The sequence below is a fragment of the Ailuropoda melanoleuca genome, chromosome 1 (assembly GCF_002007445.2).
Source record: "Ailuropoda melanoleuca isolate Jingjing chromosome 1, ASM200744v2, whole genome shotgun sequence".
NCBI lineage: Eukaryota > Metazoa > Chordata > Mammalia > Carnivora > Ursidae > Ailuropoda > Ailuropoda melanoleuca.
In genome coordinates this window covers 78,018,579-78,038,871 of record NC_048218.1, presented here as the reverse complement: position 1 = coordinate 78,038,871, position 20,293 = coordinate 78,018,579, and the positions used below count along the sequence as shown (strand labels likewise).

At 47.4% G+C, this 20,293-nt stretch overlaps 1 protein-coding gene across 3 annotated transcripts in view; it reads right to left on the bottom strand.

Annotated features, from left to right (window-relative positions):
* Positions 1 to 20,293, bottom strand: part of DGKG (diacylglycerol kinase gamma) — a 193,114-nt gene that overhangs the window by 101,521 nt on the left and 71,300 nt on the right. For 2 of the 3 annotated variants that reach the window (XM_002915692.4, XM_034661556.1), the window contains exons 8-16: positions 18,456 to 18,530; positions 17,652 to 17,774; positions 12,765 to 12,882; positions 11,121 to 11,209; positions 7,968 to 8,084; positions 6,894 to 6,986; positions 5,330 to 5,389; positions 2,218 to 2,297; positions 1,004 to 1,078 (exon numbers count right to left, since the gene is read on the bottom strand). In XM_002915692.4, the coding sequence (XP_002915738.2) occupies positions 1,004 to 1,078; positions 2,218 to 2,297; positions 5,330 to 5,389; positions 6,894 to 6,986; positions 7,968 to 8,084; positions 11,121 to 11,209; positions 12,765 to 12,882; positions 17,652 to 17,774; positions 18,456 to 18,530 (830 nt within the window). The remainder of the gene's footprint in view (positions 1 to 1,003; positions 1,079 to 2,217; positions 2,298 to 5,329; positions 5,390 to 6,893; positions 6,987 to 7,967; positions 8,085 to 11,120; positions 11,210 to 12,764; positions 12,883 to 17,651; positions 17,775 to 18,455; positions 18,531 to 20,293) is intronic. The other variant, XM_019795766.2, reaches the window with a different exon arrangement.

Below are 20,293 nucleotides of genomic sequence, written 5' to 3'. Positions count from 1 at the left end.
CGTCAAACAACGAAGACTGCGACCTAGTGCCTTTTTATAGTCCTTCCTGCAGCCCTGTTCCCCCGCCCCCACCTGCTGTGGGTCTTGCTGAACTGAGCCTAGAAACGCAGGTTAGGAGGTTGGGCCAAGCAGCTGTGTGCTGGGAAGTCCAGCCCAGTGTGTGCAGATCTGAAAAGCTGGCCTGGAGACAGACAAGCTCCGGCTGGCCAGCAGATGTCCCTAGCGCACCAGCTCTGACTGGTAAGAAGCCCAGTCTGGGTGCCTTCCAGCCCCGATGCTGAAGCAGCTTCTGATGACAGGGACCCGCAGCCATCACGTTAGCGCTACCACCGGGCCCAGTCCCTCCCACCAGACGGGCAGGCGGGCTGCAGAGGGGCTGCCTGCCTCCTCTCCTCACTCTCCCGCTCTAATGGGCAGTGAAAGAGCCAGTAGGCACCCTGAAGGAGAAGGGCCAGGGGCAGCTTAACAACCTCTAAATTGGATAATCCTGGGGGAGGGGAGTGATTTCATTGAATAACCAATTGCCTCGATCCTAAAATGCTCCCCAACAGCACACGCAGCAGATCTCTGAGTCAGCTGTATAGATTTCTGAACTGCTGACAGCACCAGGAAAACTCTTTCTTCCTCCCTGATGACTCAGTATGAAGGCACCAGCTAACACAGCCTTGCAGAGAAGTTCACGTAATTTACCAGCCCGCTCTTCCTGTCAGTCCAATGAAGGGCACATGTGCTTTCTCTCTTTTACAAAAACAACTACTCTCCCCCCTCCCCCCCGCCCCGGGGTGAAGTACACAGGAGGCTTCTTTCCAGAGTTAGCCACAAGGGGTGTTCCTGAGCAACTCCAGGAGCAAGTAAGAGTAGCCATGAGGAAGTGAAGACAGAAAAGGGTAAAAGGGCAGAAAGGGTAAGTCAACAGACGAAAGAGACAAATGGCCAAAGAAAGGTATCTCCTTCAGCTGAAAAGGGGGAGGAGGAGAGGTAAGTAATGATCATTTCTCCATACCCTGGAGTAGGCCCCCCATTGTCCAGGTTGAAAACTTGTTTGGGGTTGAGCAGATAGTGGAATTTCCGAAGAATTCTATGGAAAAAAAAAAAAAAGAAAGAGGGAGAGAAAGAGAGACAGAGAGGGAGAATGTCATCGTGAGAAGTCACAGTACGGCAAACACTTCTGGAGCCCACTGGTGGTAGGAATCTGGGTCCATTTAAACCCAAGAGGGGAGAAGACTGCACACAGAGCCTGTAGACCCTGAAGTCCCAGGTCCAGCTGGCATCATTCACACCCTCACGCCCTGGCTCAAGGCCTCCCCACCATCCAAGACTGTAGCAGTCAACCCCAGGACTATCTTCCCTTGCTGATGAATAAAACGTCTATTCTCCTAAAGCTTAGTCCTTCTCCCAAACGTTCCGTATGTTCTAGGTAGTGCAGTTCTGCTCTTTGAGGACTACACAAAGGGATCAGGGAGCCCTCTATGGAAAGCCCCCAAAATCCTGGGATCAGGAGGAAATGCAGAAGGTGGGGCTGGGCAGGGGAAGCTGGGGGCAGTGATTACCTCTAGGCTTGGTGTCAAGGCTCCAGCTTGAGACTAATCAGATCAGTTCAGGAGGGGTGCCCTGGGACTAGGGTGGGGGCTTCTCACAGTTCTTGCTTTAACCCTACTTATTATTTTTGTAAACCTGGATTCCAGATCACTGCATCTTCTGTCCATTACCCCAAGCTGAACAGGAAGGGAAGGCAGAGCTGCTTCACCCGGTTTCCCTCTCTCCTCCCATTCCCTTCGTGCTTCCAGGAGACTGGGCATTTCCTTCACTGAGGAGGTCGTGCCCTGCTTTCTCAGGAGTTGGACAGCCTGGGAGGTCCCAATCAGGTGAGTCCTGCCACTCCTTACTTAAAACAAGAAAGGACCCGCGAGGCTGGGAAGGAAACAGGAGTCTCAGAACCTGGTCCGAACTTGGGAGCCGTACTAATGGCTCACGTGATGGGTCCTAGGCTAAGCTTGTGGCTACTTTAGTCCTCACAACCGACTGTGAGAGGAGCAGGGGAAACCAGAGCACAGGGATGGTAAGCAGTCAGTTGAACCAGGTCATAAAGTGGTCGGGGGTAGGGCTGGGATGGGAACCCAGATCTGCCTGTCTCTGCAGTCCACCCTTTTGAGGGGAAGGGAAAAGCCTGAGCAAACTTGTCTCAGCCTCTCCATTTTGAAAAAGAAGACAACATACCTTTCTCCTTGTCTCCCTCCACTCTTGGGGTTCACCAAGACCAGCAGGGGGTGGGTACCGGGGGTGGGGATGATCTTATACTTCAAAAAGTAAAAGAAAAAGAAATTAGCTCTTTTTCGGCCAAGAGGACGAATGAGATGAGAGTTGACGCTAAGAAGGCTTCCAGAAAAGGTGGATGGGAAGCAGTTCCCAGCATGGAGGACAGGAAATTGGGAGGTAGGTCTTTGTCCGCTGGTTGAGTTTTCTGATGGGTTAAGCAACGAAGTGTCTTCGACTGGAGTGGACCTAAGCAGTGTTAACAGTGACAGGAGTCTGAGGCTGGGATCAGAGATGTAGCAATGGTACCATAACTTCAAATCGTTCAACAGTGGTGCGGTATTGTGGCTATAAGCACAAGTTTATAGATACATTTTGTAATTTATTTTTTTTAAGTAAGCTCGATGCCCAGTGTGGGGCTTGAACTCACAGCCCCTGAGATCAAGAGTCACACGCTCCACCCACTGAGGCAGCCAGGCAGCCCCTATAAACACATGATGATACTTCGTGAGGGATACAACTGAATATAATTTTAGAAGTTACAGTCTTTTTGGTCATACACATCCATCAAATAACACTCATGAAGTTAACCATCACTTCTACCAGCACCTTCCAAATCCACATTTCCAGCCCTCGTTTTTCTCTTGAGCCCTGGTTTGACATTTCTCACTGTCCAATGGATACCCTTCAACGAGACATCTCACCGTCACTGCACATGCACATGCCCAAACCTGACCTATCTTCTGTCCCCACAAAACTGGTGTTCTCTCCTGGCTTACTGCTTCTTTTAAACATACTATTATCATTCAGCTAGTCCTCTAGGGAAGGTCCCATCCTGCCAATTATTTCCCTGAATGTCCCTTTATCTCTGGCGGTCGCCACGGTACCCACACTGCTCGGGTCTTTCCCACCTCAGGTTAAGGCCTGTATGCTGTTCCTTCCCAGGACATCAGCCATGCCACTTCTGTTTAGAAACCTTTAATGACACCTCGTTGCCCAGAGGATAAAATCCAAATCTCCTAACCTGGCATCCACGGCATTTTAGCATGGCCCCAATCTCCTGTTGCCTCTTAAATGCTAAAGCCCTCAGCGGCAGTCCCAGCCAAGCCTGGCTCTGACCCTCCACGGAGTGTGTCTCCGGCCCTCCAGCCCTGGTGGCCTGCTCGCACTGGTTTCTTCTCCTCCCTGATGCCCTAAAGGGCCCACCTGCTTCTTTGCAACTTCTTAAAAAGAACTTCTCATTCTCAGGGCCCAACTCAAGTGCGACTTCCTCTACGACTATCACTGCAACTAAAACCATTGCACTTGAAGCACGGAGTATCTTCTGGGTTTCTTCTGTCGTCCACTCATGTTTTGTTTCATGCGTTCTTAGGTAAATGTCTCAAGATATCAATTGGATTTTAAATGCCTCAGGAGCAGGGCAGGTGTGTGTATAACCCTCCTACCAAGCACCCCATGACACCAGATCAAGAAGTGGGCACTTAGGAAACACTTATGGATCCAGCTGAAGGACAGACTGATATGGAGATATAGCTGTATTCCATATTCAAGGTGCGATGCCTACCTTTCCAGATCTTGAGCTAAAATCTCAGCAAACACAGCACCATGTTGTTTGAAAAAGACAGCAGCATTCTTGATGATTTTTTAAATAATTTTCTCATCTGCCCAGGGTGACTGTCTGTGTGACACCCAGAAGCATCTAAGAGTTTGAGGAGTAATCCTTTACCTCCGGGAACAATATTCAAGATATTTAACGATCTGTACAGCATGGGTACTCCCAACCAAAACAGATACAGCATAACCGGGTGGATGCCAGCTGTAAACAACTGGTATACCTTCATTGTGTATTTGTGTTGTGTGTGTGTGTGTCTGCTCTACCTGACTTTCTGCCTTTCTAAGTGTCTAGAGCTTGCCCATATTACTATGGTTTCTCCATCATTATTGCTTATGTTTTGATTTTCAAGACACACTAATCTGCATGTTCTCATTTAATCTTAGAGTATCTCTGGGAGGTGGGCAGTGTAGGGACTGTGATGCCCTTTTTCAAACAAGAAAACATGAAGCTCAGAGGCAGAGGAGGAGACCCTAGCTCTCTATTTCCTTTTCTTTCTTTTTTTTTTTTTTTAAAGATTTTATTTATTTATTTGACAGAGAGAGACAGCCAGTGAGAGAGGGAACACAAGCAGGGGGAGTGGGAGAGGAAGACAGGCTCCCAGCAGGGAGCCTGATGTGGGGCTCGATCCGATCCCAGGACCCTGGGATCACGCCCTGAGCCGAAGGCAGACGCTTAACGACTAAGCCACCCAGGCGCCCCTCTATTTCCTTTTCTAATACTCTTACTTGGTGAACCCAAGTGAAAAATGAGCTCTTAAGGGATGCCTGGGTGGCTTAGTTGGTTAAGAGTTTGACTTCAGCTCAGATCACGATCTCAGGGTCCTGGGATCAGGCCTCGAGTGGAGCCCCGCATCAGGCTCCTTGCTTGGTGGGGAGTCCATTTGTCTCTTTCCCTCTTCCTCTGCTCCTCCCCTGCTTGTGCTCTGTCTCTCTCTCAAATAAATAAATAAATAAGATCTTTAAAAAAAATTCTTATGTATACATTCTTAAGTATACATTTAAGGATAAAGCAGAATTTTGGGTCTGGTTAGCTTTGTTTTGGCAGTCTTGGAAAGCTTGACAGTCTTGGAAAACTCACTGTATATTGTCAGTAAGTTTTACCTAACTTGTTCCTAAAAGGGTGATAAAGTTAATTTGACAGCTTGACAGTCTTGGAAAACCCACTGTATATTGTCAGTAAGTTTTACCTAACTTGTTCCTAAAAGGGTGATAAAGTTAATTTGACCAGCAATGGAATGAATCAGTCAACCTCCCTTTTCACCACTTGCCAACAGTGTAGTGGTCAAAGATCATTCCAGAAGCTGGAAATAAAATGTCCCTCCTGTGTGATGTAATTATGTAATCATCAGACGAGAAAGCAAATATTGAGATCTACTTCCCTAGAATGCAAACCCTGTCCTCCCCGCAGGCAGCCTTGGACACACTCAGAATAAGAGACCGGACTTGAGGCTCCCTGACGTACCTGCATTACAAGTTCACCCTTGGCTGACATGCTGCCATCAGACTTCCCACCTTGCCTGTCCTGTGACAAGAAAGACAAACATATTTTTAAAAAATGCCCTAGTTAAAAAAAAGAGATCAGAAGAAAAACAAATAGTAAATATAAAGAAAGAATACAAAACCAGTATAGAATAGGGAGGAGTTTTTCAAAATGGGGCTGTGGACCTAAAAAAAAGACATGTTCCCCTATGGGTTTCTCTAGGACTCCCCAGGCCTTGGTCATTGTTTGCTCTGACTTTAACTTTGAAACATTGGAACAGACCAAGGGAGAAGAAACACCGAAATTGGGAGAAATCTGCTTTGTTGATTTAGAAACTTGAGCTCTGGGAAGCATGGTCTTAGATCTGGCTTCTCTGCTTAGCACTATCTAAATGACGTGATACTGAGTAAGTCATTTTTCTTAGTTTTGTTTGTTTTCTTCAATGTTTATTATTTTTTATTGAGGTTTATTTTGCATAATGTGGTAAAATGCTCAAATCTCAATCTCCAGCTTGATGAATTTCTATATACATATACGCCCTTATATCTACTGTCTGTCTCTTCAAGCATAACTCCTGGCTTTTGAATTTCATAAATGAAATCATAGGGAAAGTCCTTTTTTTTTTTTTTTTGAGTCTAGCCTCTTTCGTTCAGCATTGTATCTTTGAGATTTTTGCAGCTAAGCATGGCTCTCTCCCACTGCAATGCGGTATTCCATTACACGGATATACCTCAGACCCTTGCAGTCAGCATTTAGCTGGTTTCTAGTTTTTGACTGTTATCAACAAAACCGGTATGAACACTCTTGTGCAGGTCTTTTGGTGAAATAAGTGTTCATATTTCTCAGGCAGATACACAGGAGGACGTGTTGGGTCACAGAGTTAGTATATTTCCAACCCAGTAGATACTGCCAACTGTTTTTCCAAAGTATTGCTTTTCCTTCAGTTTTTTCATGAAAAAGGAGTAGCTGATCAAGTCAAGGGCAAGACAGGAGGGATCAATGGGACTTGACAATATCTTGAAGACGGAAAGGGACAGGTGAGGTGTTTGGTATTTGGTTGGAAAGATGAATCTCCAACACGAGAGACAGAAAACTTTAGATGGACATAAAGGGACTTTAATTTTCCTGCTTTCATCTCCAAACAGGGTTGGGACACCTAAATGGGAATCGTCAAGGAAGAGAGAGGTTCATGTTTAGACAAAAGAGACAGGCTGACAGGGACAATGGAGGGCTAGGAGGCCTAGCCATGTGCGGGTGGTGATGGAAATTCCCGCAGCTGTGCTCTGCTGGCAAGGTGCTTAGAATGTATGTGCTTTCCTCGATGGGCCATTGCGGAGCATTCTAGAAGGCCAGCAGTGAGCCCCACTCAGAGGAGTTTTCTCTCACAATCTGATGAGTGCTGCACTGTCCTTTCAAACTTGTAGTGAAAACACAAACCCTAGGAGTTGTGCGGAAGGCCTCGGAGGGATATGACCGTCTGAATGCTGCCTGCATCTGAACTGTGAACCCAGGGAGCCTGGAGCCCTGGTGGGACAGCAGCACTTACCCGGCTCACGGGACATATTGAAGTGGGCAGCAAAATATGGTCTCTGAGTTCCCCGCCATCACACAACGTTGATAACTCACATTTGCGGTGAAACTGGAGGGAGGAATGAAGAAGACAGTGAGTGAAACTGACAGAGGCAATGTCAGGAGTGTTCAGAGATTTGCTGGGGAGCCAGCTATGCAATGCTTCCCCAAATCCGTATGCACTGCCGGCTTTGGCAGTATAGCTGTATGTGTGTGTGTATGTGTGTGTGCACGTGCATGCATGTGTGTAGCATGGTGTGGTCAGGGGCGCCACGCTGGCTGCAGGCAGAGAAAGGAGACCGAGTGCCGTCCACGACTGCTGGAGTGAAACAGTCATAGGCAGACCTGGGACCCTTCAACGTGGCACCGCCATTTGGATTCTAGAAACTCCCTTAGACATTTTTTCCCCAGGCTCTGAGACTCTGTAAGGAAGGAGATCTTGTTGAACAAATTCATGAGAGGCTGGAAGTAAAACCCAAGACTCGACCTGTGCATTTTAAGAGATCTACATTCTGATGTGGAGACACATCCTTTCTGAGGCTGATACCTGGTCAAGGGGACAAGACGTGACCGAGAGTTTGCTTTGGCAGGCAGGACAGGAAGCGTCAGGTGTCCGGAGGGGATGTGGACCTCTGTTGTGGAGTGCGGCTGCTGTAAGGGGTGTGCCTTCCGCTGATGCCTTGAGGAGCAGGGGCGCTTGTTGTCTAATCCCACTCCTACTCTGCATCCCCGGCCCCAGATGACACCAAGGTGAAAAAGTTAATGGTCTGGTGGCTGCTTACGGCTGCCTGGCCACACAGGCAGTGGCCTGGCCCTCTGCTTCTTCAGCAGCTCTCGCTCCCCTGGTTCTGAGGTTGCCCTTTCTCCAGACAGCCTGGAGATGCACTGGCGGCCTTGTTAGACTTAGAGCATGGAACGGGGGCTCCGGGCCTCCCAGTCTTGTTGCCCTAGCTCTGCTCATGCCCTCTGGCAGGACGCCCACTGCTCTCTGGCTGCAGCTGGAGCAAAAACACGCTGAAAAGAAACAGGGCCACCCTGCGCGCCAACCCACCGTCATCCGGCACCACACGCAGTGCCGCGCGGTGACGCTCTGGTAGCACTTGATACTTTTGTGGCACCGGTCACACTTGACGGAAGAGTTCCCTTCCACCCACGCGTGCTGCATCACCTGCAGGAGGGAAGGGAAGGATGCCAGGGACGTTTGCGCAGCCACATCTGGGGGCCTGGGGAGAAGGGCCTGGGAGGAGCACAGGGTTGGGGAGGGCAGAGGGGTTGCTTTCCATTCAGTGGATTTGACTTAGTGGACATGGGGCTGTTTTGCTGAATTGCATGGACTCGGTCTCTCCCTACCTAACCACCATCGTGCTAATCAAAGTCGATGAAAAACCACTTGGCCTGCACTTTGAATAGCTCATTCACCCCGGCAGACAAGCCTCTGAGCCGTCCATCTGTCTATCTTGCAGAACTTGCAGAGTGGTGTGCTCGTGTGCGCCCTCTTCTGGAAGGCAGCGCACTGCAGGCAAGCACCAGAGGGCTTGGGCTGCCAACACAGCTGGTTGGACTTAGTGACCTTCCATTTTGCAGCGGGGTGACCTTGGGCCAGTTCTTGGACCTCTCTGAGTCTCAGGTCCCTCATCTGTAGCAATTGGCATGGTAAGCCCCACCTCTGGGTTTTCTGTGAGGATTTAAAAAGACAGCCCACTTGGAAGAGCCTCTCTGACACAGTTCTGGCCCTTCAGAGGTCCTGCTCAGGGATAACTCCCTTCCCCCTCCTGTCTTCTATAGGCCAGTGGCTCTCAGCCCATTCGAACCACCTGGAAGCTTCTAGAAGTCCTAATATCCAGCCCTCACTCCAGACCAGATAAATCAGAGTGTCCAGAGGCAGGACTCGTCATTAGGTTATTTTAAAGCATCCTGCGTGATTACATTGTGCAGCTTAGGTTGAGAAATGCTCCAGAAGGAAGTTAGAGGAAAAAGTCTAAAGACAGTGTGGTTCAGCAGCCAGCAGCCTGCATATCTGTTTTTTCTAGGGAGCTGGTTGTACCTGCTCCCTGACCTGGAAATGCCGCCAGGGATACCCAGGAACTTAGGAAGCAGGTGGGAAAGTCTGTGTATGTGTGTGTATGTAAGTGGAGCCAAAGTGCCCCATGACATCAACTTCCGGGAGCCTAAGCCCTAAGCTCTGTCCAGGATTTCTACAGAACTTCTCAAAAGTTCCTGCCAGGGCGCTCCAAACAGCAGAATGAAGAGGAGACAGCCTCTGCAGGAAGGTGAGGGCACAGCCTGAAAGGCCAAGTACAAACACAATATTAGAAACACATGGAATATTTGCACGATACCATCCTTATTTGTATTAAATAAAAGCTTTAAAATTACTTATCATTAAGTTACTATGTTCTCCCCCCTAAAGGTTTTTGGTAAAATTGTTGCTCTAGAAGATGTGCCATGTTTATTTTGTAGCTTCTCACCTTCTGCTGCACATCCCCGCAGGTATAAAATACCCTGTTTGCTGACCAATTTGTCACCTATATGGTCACATTGAATTTGCTCTGAGATCTGGTTATCCCCATTTTGCAAAGAAAAAAACATGAGGCTTCAGAGAGGTTAAGTGACCCGCCCTAGGTTCCAAGGCTAATAAGTGGCCAAGTAGGGACTCATGGCCAGGTCTTCTGACTCCAAGTCCATGGCTGTGTCCCACCACCATTGTTGCCTTCTCCATCCTCTTCCAGGATCAGAAGAAATGGCAAAGGACCTGGGTTGCCCCTGGAGACTCAGAAGGTTGCGATTGTGCCCTGCTGGCCTGTCAGTGGCCTCCCTCTGTGGCGTGTGTGCAAGTGTCCAGAATGTAGGCTTAGGGCCTGAGCCCAGGAAGTACGTGGTGCATCCTGGTGAAAGGTATGGACATGAAAAGAGGTGTGTATGGGCATGGTGCAGGAGTAGACAAGAGACCATGCGGCGTCTCATGGGCCATGCATGCGTGTCCTGGAGGCGCCCTTCTCTCTCAGGAGTCCTTCTGTGGAGGGCTGGATGCCACTCCCTGCTGCCAGTCATCTGCTGACTCAGGCTGAATGGACAGTGCCCTTCCCCTGCTCATTTTAAGGAGAGTCTGTTTCCAGACTCTGAATGGCACCACCCAATGGCCAAGTTCAAAACCGGGGAGCCATTCCTGACCTCCTCCTCTCTTTCATCCCCTACATCCCCATCACCAAGTCCTGGTGGTGCTGCCTCCAAATTAGGTCTCCAACTCCCCCTTCATCTCCGCTACCTTAGCCAGGGGGAGAATCAAAGTATGCAACAACCAGCATGGCCAGGGGACCCTCATCCAGACACGCCACCCTGTGCTTGCTGCTGCCAGCCTGAGTGTACTGAGCATAGTGAGTGCAGACCCCACCCCAGGCAGGCCCTCGGTGTGGCGCTGCCTCTCGCCTAAACTGTCGGAGGAGCTCCATCCCCTCCCACGCCCCCCAGCCCCCATCTCTCTCTTGCCCCATGGTCAGAGCAGTTAACCTAATGTGCAAACCCAATCATCTCTTCGTGTCTCTTCACATGCTTACAGCTCTTCAGAGGCCCCCTCTATGGGTAGGAGACGCCTTTTGGACTCCTCAGCTGGCCTCGCGAGAACTTCCCCAGGCTGCACCTATCACTTGCGGAGCACATCTCCTGTCACTCCCCTCTAAGCATCCTCTGTCCCAGTCACACTAAACTAGGTACAGATCCTAGACTATGGCTTATCTCCATGCCTTGTGCTCAAGGCCTCTTCTGCCTAGGGTGCCTTGTCCTCTTTGATGCCTCGTGAAGTCCTCCCAAGTTGGGTTCAAGACACAACTCAAATGCCACTTCCTCTGTGGAGCCCTCCCTGGCCTCCTCCTTGGGGTCTCCGCTGTCTGTCCCATATAGCCCTGTTGTTATCATACATCTCATTTGTTTATACTTTGCTTACAGGTCTGTCTCTCTCCTACAAGACTGCGCAGTTCTGGAATAGGCTGGGGACCATCTTGTAACCTGCATACCCCCTAGCACAGTGCTTGGCACACGGTGGGCACTGGGGAGATGCTGATGGATTGATGGATGAACAAGATGATTTAAGGGTGGTCCCTGAGGCAGAGAAGGGCCTTGAACAAGCTTCCTGCCCAGGAGTCTGTGGTGATGGACATGTTGCCTGGGATGTAGCATGCGGTAGAACAAGGCAATAGGGATCACTAACCTCACCGCCTCTTTTGGTTTTTGAGTATGTTTTGACACATCCAGGAATGTTTTTGGATACACAGCGTTCATGGACAGTGTATTTGCAGTCTGAAAAAAAAAGGAAGGTGCTTGTAAGTGGTCACCTAGGAAGGTCCAGCCACCCGCCCACCTCCACTCCAGCTGAGGACTGTGCCTCCTTCTGGGTGGCCAGTCAAAGGCAGGGAACATATGGAGCTGGCTTTCCAAATGGGAATTTGAAACTGTCTCCAGTTGCTCAGTAAGAAGAGAGTCCACAGTTCTCTCCCAGACATGTTGTGGTCTCCCCTCTCACCCCACCACCCTGCCTTTCGCGCAGAGTGTGAACACAGGAAGAAACATCCCCAGAAAGGCACTTTCTGCCTAAGGAGAATGTGAGGAGTCCTCCTGCTAAGTGTGCCAGTGCCATGCATTCCGGGGAGGAAACAGAAAGCCCGGGGGCGTTCCTCCCTTCAGAGTGAGTCAGGCCTGGGCCTGAAATCTGACTCTGTCATTGATCACCACACATAATCTTGGGTTACTTTCTTCACGTCTCTGAAATTCAGGGTTTTCTATAGAATTGGGATAAATTGGCCTCTCCTTCTCTTTGCAAGACTTTCACAGCATTAGACAAGATAGTTTGTATAAAGCACTATGTGTCTGTATCAGAATAGCTATTCCATAAATTCTTATTGTGGCTGTTACCACTTCTTACTACTATGCAAACCGCAGAGGCTCAAAGGCCTCGGACCCACTAGGAATGAGACTGGGTTCGTCTATGAGAGTATGGGAGCTGGATGTGACTGGGTGCTGGAAGGCTGAGTGGCCCCTTCACTAGCCCACTGATGCTGGCTCTTAATAGATCCAGGGCCAGCTCTGCTAAGATGACTTTTGTGGTCGGGTCACTTGCTGCCTAGCTCACGTGTACATGCTCAGATGAAACAGGTCAGTGGCCTGGACTGCACCCACGGGCTCTCCTGCAGCAGCCACTCATCAGGCTCTGGTGGGTCCAGGCGGAATGATAGCTGGTAAGGTGGCTGGTGGAACTCTGGGCCACAGGCCCTGGGCCCTATAAAGCCTTTGTTCTGTAGCCTCTCCTCCTCTCCCCCTGCTCTCTACCTCCACTCTCCTTCCTACATTACCCCTTCTTCTTCCTCCCCCTCCATCTTTCTCTGGTTCTCCCTTCCGGTCTCCTTCCTCCTTTTCTCACCTGTATTTCTTTCCTCCTCTCCTGTCTGATTCTACTAAATGGATTATAAAGAGAAACACCTGGAGAGTTTTAATTTCCACTGCATTTACACAATACAGTTTGAGACTGTTTATTAATAACCAACCCCCAGCTTCAGCAAAATAAACATTCTCTAACAAAACCCAACTAAATTAGCGTGAGATATTTTAAAATTATGTATGAATGTTAATCATTTTTTTTCTAGGGCTCGGTGGCCCTTGGCAGGATTCCAACAACAGGACAGCGTTTGTCCATTTGACTTGGGCAACACAAAAACAAGACATAGAGCTCTTGCTTTATTCCCTGCTATGGTCCCTCAAGCCAGGAAGCCACAAGCCCTAGACTGTCCCGAAGAATGGCTCAAGTGTGTGCGGAGCAGGGCGGGTTCTGGGGCAAGGGGTTTGAGAGAAGTGGACTCACAAACGCAGCACAGGCCTTGCTTCCGAACGCCCATCAGCATGATATGGCAGAAGTTGCAGTAGGTGGGCTTCTTGAAGTGCTTCATGGTCCAGGCGTGCCTCCCGTCCCCCTTGGAGCCCTGCAGGGATAGGAGGAAGGAGAGGCTGAGCGGGCGGCCCTGCTAGCAGACGCCAGGGGGCGTAGGTTTCTCTTTTTTCTAAAAAGGCTCTTCTCAAATATGGAAAACAAAATACTCATTTATTTAACCGTTTTAGGGATGCTTTTAAAAGAAGTGCAAATCAAAGTCCTTTGTTTCTAAAATTAGCAAATATTAAAAATCGGAACTGTCTGAGCGGGAGTGTATGTATGGGGGTAAAACAAGACCTCTCCTTTGTGGCTGGCAGAAGGGTAAGTCAGAACAAACTTCTTATCTACCTTCTATCAATCCATCCACCCATCCATCATCATCTTTAAATGTTTATAACTTCTGACTTAACAGTTCTCCTTCTTGGATTCTATCCCAAAGTAATAATTTTTTTAAAGATTGATTTATTTATTCGAGAGAGAGAGAAAGCATGAGTGGTGGGGGGTGGTGGCAGGGGCAGAGGGAGAGGCAGAGGGAAGGGGAGAAGCGAACTCCTGAGCACGGAGCACGATGTGGGGCTTGATCCCAGGACCCTAAGATTATGACCTGAGCTGACATCAAGAGCTGGCTGCTTGACTGACTGAGCCACCCAGGCACCCCCCAAAGAAATAATTTTTGAAAGTCAGATGGACATTTTTGTGCTCTGCCAGATGTTTAATCCAGCACTGTTTAAAATAATGAAAAATTGGAAATATCCTGAAGGTCATAAAATTATCCAAAGGTTAGTTGTCGTACATCCATATGATTTATTGTTAACTGACCATCAGAAAAATACCGAGAATAATATCTAATGGCATGGGAATGTGTGCATGATACAGTGCTAAGTGAAAACAGTACAATGCAAATTTGATGATATATTATAATCTCAGTTTTACATATGATCTTGGATGGGAAGAAATGTCACTAAACTGTAAACAGAGGTTAGCTACTGTTAGTAATACAGATGTATTTTCATCTCTCATTTCTCCTTTCTTCGGTGTTTTCCAAATTTTCTACAGTGAGCACGTACCAGTTTTGTAACCAGGAAAAAGTCGTTTAGTAAAAATGTACCTCTCTCAACTTTCTGTACACAGATAAAGTAGTAAAGAGACAGACATAGAGAGGGGGTTAGACACCTTCCTCCTGTCTTGGCCCAGAAGCAAATTCATCCTTATCCACGAGATGAGCCAAGCCCCACACAATAAACATATGAGAGAGGACCCAGTCTCAAATGGCTGGAGGAGGGAGACAGAGACTGTTTCTTCAACATGCCCCCCATTGTCTCCCCCAAATGCCAAACCAGCCTCGTAGAAGACCGTAATTTACATCAGCAAAGTGGCAAATAAAAGCAAATGTGAATGTAGTTTTTATTAAGTGAAAGTTTTGTGCATTTATTTTGAAATATGCACTAAATTGGAAGTTTTTACATTTAATATTCAAGATTGTAAAGAACGCATCCCTCTGCGTCTTAAAAATCACATTGCTAAGTGTGATGAGATCTTCCAGCTTCTGGCTCTGGGAGCATAGCCTCGAGCCTGTGGCTTCAGGAACACACCTCCATGTATGCTGTCCCTAACTTTTCTCCTGGGCTCCATCAAAAGACGAACACCCTCAGGCCGGTCTTCAGGGCAGTAAGAACTACTGAATAAGGCGGGAAGGACCGACATTCAGGTACATAGGGTCCAGCGTGCCGGACTCACACCCAGTTCCTACTTCTGGGCACATCTGGTTTGGGCTGGTCACAGCAGCCAGAACCATTCCTGTGCCCAGATCACGCTCCTTACGGTCTTCAGAGAAGCCTATCTGCTTTTCCAAATGCTGGTCTCCTCCCAGGCGGAGGGCTAAGCATTTTTCTTCTCACCACCTTAAAACCCTGCTTCTTTCAAGATCCTAGTTTTACAGAATTACAGCCTTTTTATCTAATGGTTTCCACTTTAGTAAACAGATTTACTAATTGATTAAATGATTCATGAAAAGATTGATTCATCCATTCATCTGATAAACATCCAGAGGACTTCTGTAAGAATTACATGAAATAACGTAAGTCAAGCTCCTAATCCAGTGCTTACCACATTGTGAATTAAAATTTTTATTAAGTTTCTCTCCATGTTAGACACTGGGGAACACAAAATAAGTTGAGTGTTTTCTTACGTGTAAGGAGGTAGATTTATACCTATACCAGAAATGCAGAAAGAGGGCCCTGGAGAAGTTATGTACATGTCCAAGACTGTAAAATAACAAGTGACTGACTTCATAACTGCGGGTCTTGCTGGCCTGAGTCCATGCTCCTTTCATCCCTCTCCCCCACCTACACATTCTAGGGTTTTCCTTTATGGACAGAAGGGAAATTACAGAATTCTTCAGCACTGCTTCTTCACATAGCCTGAAGGGCTGTCATCTTACCCGAAAATCCCCTTATTAACTAAATCAGCTGACTTTCCTTTTCTCAGGTACTATTTTCAGTGAATATGGGTTAAAAGCAAAAGAACCTAGAGGAAGGCTAAAGTAACATTTCTGCTTGGGTTATAGCGCCATCATGTGGCCTTTTCATTTCTGCACTCCGGAGTCTGCAGGCTGTGGGGGTCACCTCCGCGTGCCAGCCAGGTACCGGGAAGGCAGACGGTTTCTCCTCTGCATCTGTGCCATTCAGAGATCTCCTAACTTTTTAGTGGCCACATGTGGGTTTTGAAAAAGCTAAAGGGGCAATGTGATTTTTAAGACACTAAGGGATGCTTTCCTTAAAATCTTGAATTTTAAATGTAAAAACTTACAATTTAGCGCATGTTTAAAAATAAATGCATAGGGTGTTATACGCAAATAAAGAATCATGGAAGACTACATCAAAAACTAAGGATGTACTGTATGGTGACTAATATAATATAATAAAAAATTATTATAAAAAATAAAACTATAGAACTTCTAGAATAAAAATAAATAAATAAATGCATAAAACTTCTGCTTAATAAAAACTACATTCACATTTGCTTTTGTTTGCCACTTTGCTGATGTAAATTACGGGCTTCTATGACGCTGGTTTGGCATTTGGGGGAGACGTTGGGGGGCATGTTGAAGAAATAGTCTCTGTCTCCCTTTTCCAGCTGTATGAGAGCAGATCCCCTCCATGCAGAGTTGCAGGATGCCCTGGACTTAGCAAGTCCAAAACAGAATACAAAATAGAAATTGCTTCCTTATGGCTAAAATGTCTCATCTCCATTCCCACGTTTCAGAGAAAAAAACCAGGAATGCTGGAACTTCCACTTTGATTCAAGTACTGATAGCAGAAACGATGCCTTCCTTATCTGAGCACCCCATGCCTTAGCTCACGTGGGTTCTTACACATGGTAGGTTCTTGGTAAGGAATCACTGAATGAGGTGGGTGCTCTTCCAGAATATGGAGGTTGGCCTCTGGTCCTAACTGGGTGTGTGTCCTCGGGCAAGTTCCTTTACCTCTCTGACCCTCAGTTTGTAAAATGAAGAGACTAGCACATGGATCATGAAGATCTTTTCAAGCTCTGATTTTTTGGGTCTTAAGGAATAAGAAGGCAGAAGTTGTGTAGCTCCTGGTTCTTGATTTCTACTTAGCACTTGGAAAGAACTGGACATGCTGAGATGATTGCAGGATTTTTTGTTCTTGAGTGTTGGGAATGCAGGCTCAGCTTCTGAATTGCAGAATGGTCAGATGGAGACATTATGGGTAATGGCAGCCAGCTAGAGGATTCCTCTCTATGACGTTTCAGTAATCTCAAAAAGGTGTTGTCTACAACCTGTGCAACAGTCCTGGTAAATGCTTCATGTCACTAAATGGTGACATGAAGCATTTACCACCATCTAGTTCCTATCTTTCCTGCCTCGTGTATGGAAGTTATTTCCCTTGTAAGATAAGCAGACTAGGTCAGATGTAGGCGTATATTACCATGGATTTCACATTAAGCCTCTATATGTATCGCCTACTCTGATGAAACTGGGAGTTTTCTCTAATACACCCTGAACTTTCTTTCATTTAGGTCTTCGACCAAGTTTTTCTCCCAGCTATAAACTCTCTCTTCTATCATCTTCCCTCAGCCAGATCATACCCGTCCTTGAGAACCAGATCCAACATCCTCTAAGGGCTTTCTACCTGACCTTTACAGTCAAGAATGAGATATCAGACTCCCACACGTACTTCCAGCCAGGCCAAACGACCTCCAAGCCTTCTTCCCACTTTCTCACTCCTCAGTGTGGGAAGTTTAGAAAGCATGGGATCTTTGGAGTCAAGTGCAAATAAATTCTGGCTCCTCCTTTGCTCTTCAGGCCCAGAATCTCAGTTTTCCATCTATATCAATTGGGGGAAAAGTATCTATCTTATCTGGTTGTTCTGATGATTAAATAGCATACCATCACTGAACACCCTTCACCTTGCGACAGATCAGTATCTTTCCGTCCCTTCCTTCCTTCATCAACACTCTTAGTATATTTTAACCTAATTTGTTGAACAGATGGAATTCTTCCTCGACCCTCCCTCCCCGCCTGGTTGAGTCTAAGCTTCTGGTAGGGGGATATTGTATTTGTGTCCCCTTGGCAGTTCTCAGAACAGTATCTTTATTTAATTAGCGAATGTCCTCTGTCAAAGGAATGAATATATAACAGGTAGAAAGAGAAGATTTCAGGCTGGCCTAGAGCCTATGGTGTGTCCATTGGGGAAGTTGGGGCAGAAGCCAAGGCCATATATATAGATGTTAACTTCCACATGGAACCTGTTGCTTCTGAAAGGCAAGAGCTCTCTGAGCTCAGGCTTGCTGACTTACAGAGTCGTCCATGCCCAGCAGGACCAGCAGTGGGATGGTGGTCATCCCTCCATGGACCCATTCCTCTAGAGACACAAAGCCGTCCTGGTCGTAGTCCATCCCCTGCAACATCTCCTTCAGTATCTGCAGGACCCAGAGAGCAACAATTGTCCACTTTCATCCTGCACTTCCCTGCCTCCTTCTGTCCCCTTCTTTCTCTTTTGCTGTGTTATCTGCTTTGTGTTTTATCCCTTTGTCCTCTGAGTCACAGTAGGCAGAGCAGTGAGGGAGCAAACAGGGATGAGGAGGCCAGGGTTCCATGCCTGGCCCTGCCCTGCCCTGCCCTGTGTGGCCTTGGGGAAGCCACCCCCACTTTCTGGGCTCTGCTTTGCTCACCTATGAAATGAAAATAGTATTGCTATGTATGTAGCAATGTAATGAGGGTAAGAGAAAATGTATACAAAATGTCTCATCTAATACCTGCCTCTTAGGAGCCCCCGAATGTAATTATTATTATTAATATTATCTGGTGATTGAGAAAAATCTTTAAAATTCTTTCTAGCTCTAAATTCCTTGAACCCATGTTATAAAAATTTAGCTCTCGTGGAAAGGTTAGGGAGCATTACTAGGTATTATTATTTGAATTATGTCTTTGATTTTTCTTATCAAAGAAGCGGGAGGGCAAGGTATAGGACCCCTGGGAGGCTGCCTATAAGAAGGTCTGGGAGTCTGGGAGAGCGTGCTTGGTAAACATTTGTATCCTGAGTGTCCCTCTTTCATCTTGGAAGCTCACTTGGACGTCTCCCCTTGCTTCTGGAAACTTACAGGCCTCAGCTCCGTGGGATCCCATTCTAGATACTGGGCAATGTGAAGCATCTGGTTGACAATACGATCCATCTCCTAGAAAACATCAAGAGGAGAGAACCACTGAAGATGAGTTTTCAAGAGCAAGACTCAAAATCAAACCCCGTGGGAACATGGGCAGGGCAGAGCGTGAGAAGTGACAGTGTAACGGACTGGCATTTCACGTATACCAGTCAGGGGGTACCTGTGAGCTCACCATTTGTTTCTGCTCTTTATTTCAGCCTTGACTACAAAGCTCTGTGGAGAGTAGATGCTCACAGGAAGCACAGACCCTGGATAAGCCCGAGGCATACAGAAAACTCACTGAACATTGACCTCTTCTTGGAACCCCCGGACTCACCCTTCTTCCTCAATTCTGCCCTTTGACTCAGCATAGAAGGCACCCCTGTTTGCTCCTTTGGGATTCTTGCTTCTTAAATACTTGTAAACCAAGGCAGTTCTCTCCTCCCTTTTTTATCCCTCCTCATTCCCGCAGCTTTAGCAACTTGGGATCCATCTATACTCCTCAGGGGTCAGTTTCAGGGGGCTGTAGGGCCACTGCCTTGGTCCTAGCGAAGGCACTAATACTTAGATTCCTTTGGGCACCTCTCTTCCCTTTGCATCTTGTCCAACCCTGAGCCCAGGACTCCGTGAACAGGAAATTGATAAGGGCTACAATTGCCTGTTAAGTGAGCCTTTTGTTTAGTACCAAGGCCTGGCTTTATCTAAAACCTCACAGAATTGTTGGATGTGAATGCATCAGGGCACCAAGAGTCGCACGGAAGCACACTGGACTGAAGAGGCATTTGTACCTCGTGGGCACCACTGAAGATGCTCATAGAAAGACTGATCTGGGGAGAAGGTCAAAAGTGTTGCCTCCACCAGGTAGAATGCTGGGTCAAAACAAGCAAGCTAAAACCCAAGAGGGATTTAAAAAATTGTGTTGTATTTAAATGAAAGAAAATTCATTGTAAAATCCCAGATGAGGCAGTAAATGGAAATAAGGTAGTGGGCCACACAGTGGGGACAGGGCTCAGCAGAATTTCCAACACACAAGAGTTTGGTGGATCGAGCTGGGTCCAAGATTCATTGATTCCAACAATGGGATTCAGGAATGGAGAATTAGATTCAGTCTTGGTCTGCGTGAATGGGTGGGCATTTTCAGGAGGCAGAGGAGGCAGATTTTAGGAAGAACTTGTTCCCTGGATGTGCACTTTGGTCAGGCCACGTGTGGCTACTTACAGAGTCACGGAGGAATAGGTTCAGTTCTGTGCCATATTTTGGGAATGGCACTTTCACGCCAGAGCTTGGTCAGAGAGGTTATTTAAACCCCTCTTGTGAGAAACAGTATAGAAACTGGGGGAATTTGAGCTTAGAGAAGGTATGGGGTATGGGTGACCGTGCCTTCTAAATTTTAAAGACCTATTGTATAATATCAGTTTTCCACTGGTCAGCTGCCCTGGTCACGTACAAGAGGCAGAAGCAAGCCAAAGGATATAGGGAAGGGGGAGTTTAAGGCTGGCTTATTTTGGTCTCACTGTTGGGTTGGGGGAGGGGGACGGAAAAACAGAATCCTGTTTTGTGCTGAGAATTTCTCCGGCAGACCAGAGGTGTCTTTTGTGCAGGAAGGAAGCTCTCTCTACCAGTCCCCCCAGCAGAGGAATGGCTGTCTTAAGGTAGAGGGTAAACTCTCCATTCCTGCGAGTGTTCACACAGAGCCTGGGCCTCCATCTGCCAGAGATCCTCTGTGGGAAATTGAATCAGATATTTCTAGTGAGCCTCACTCTGTCTACCGATGCTGTCTTCCAAACAGATCTGGA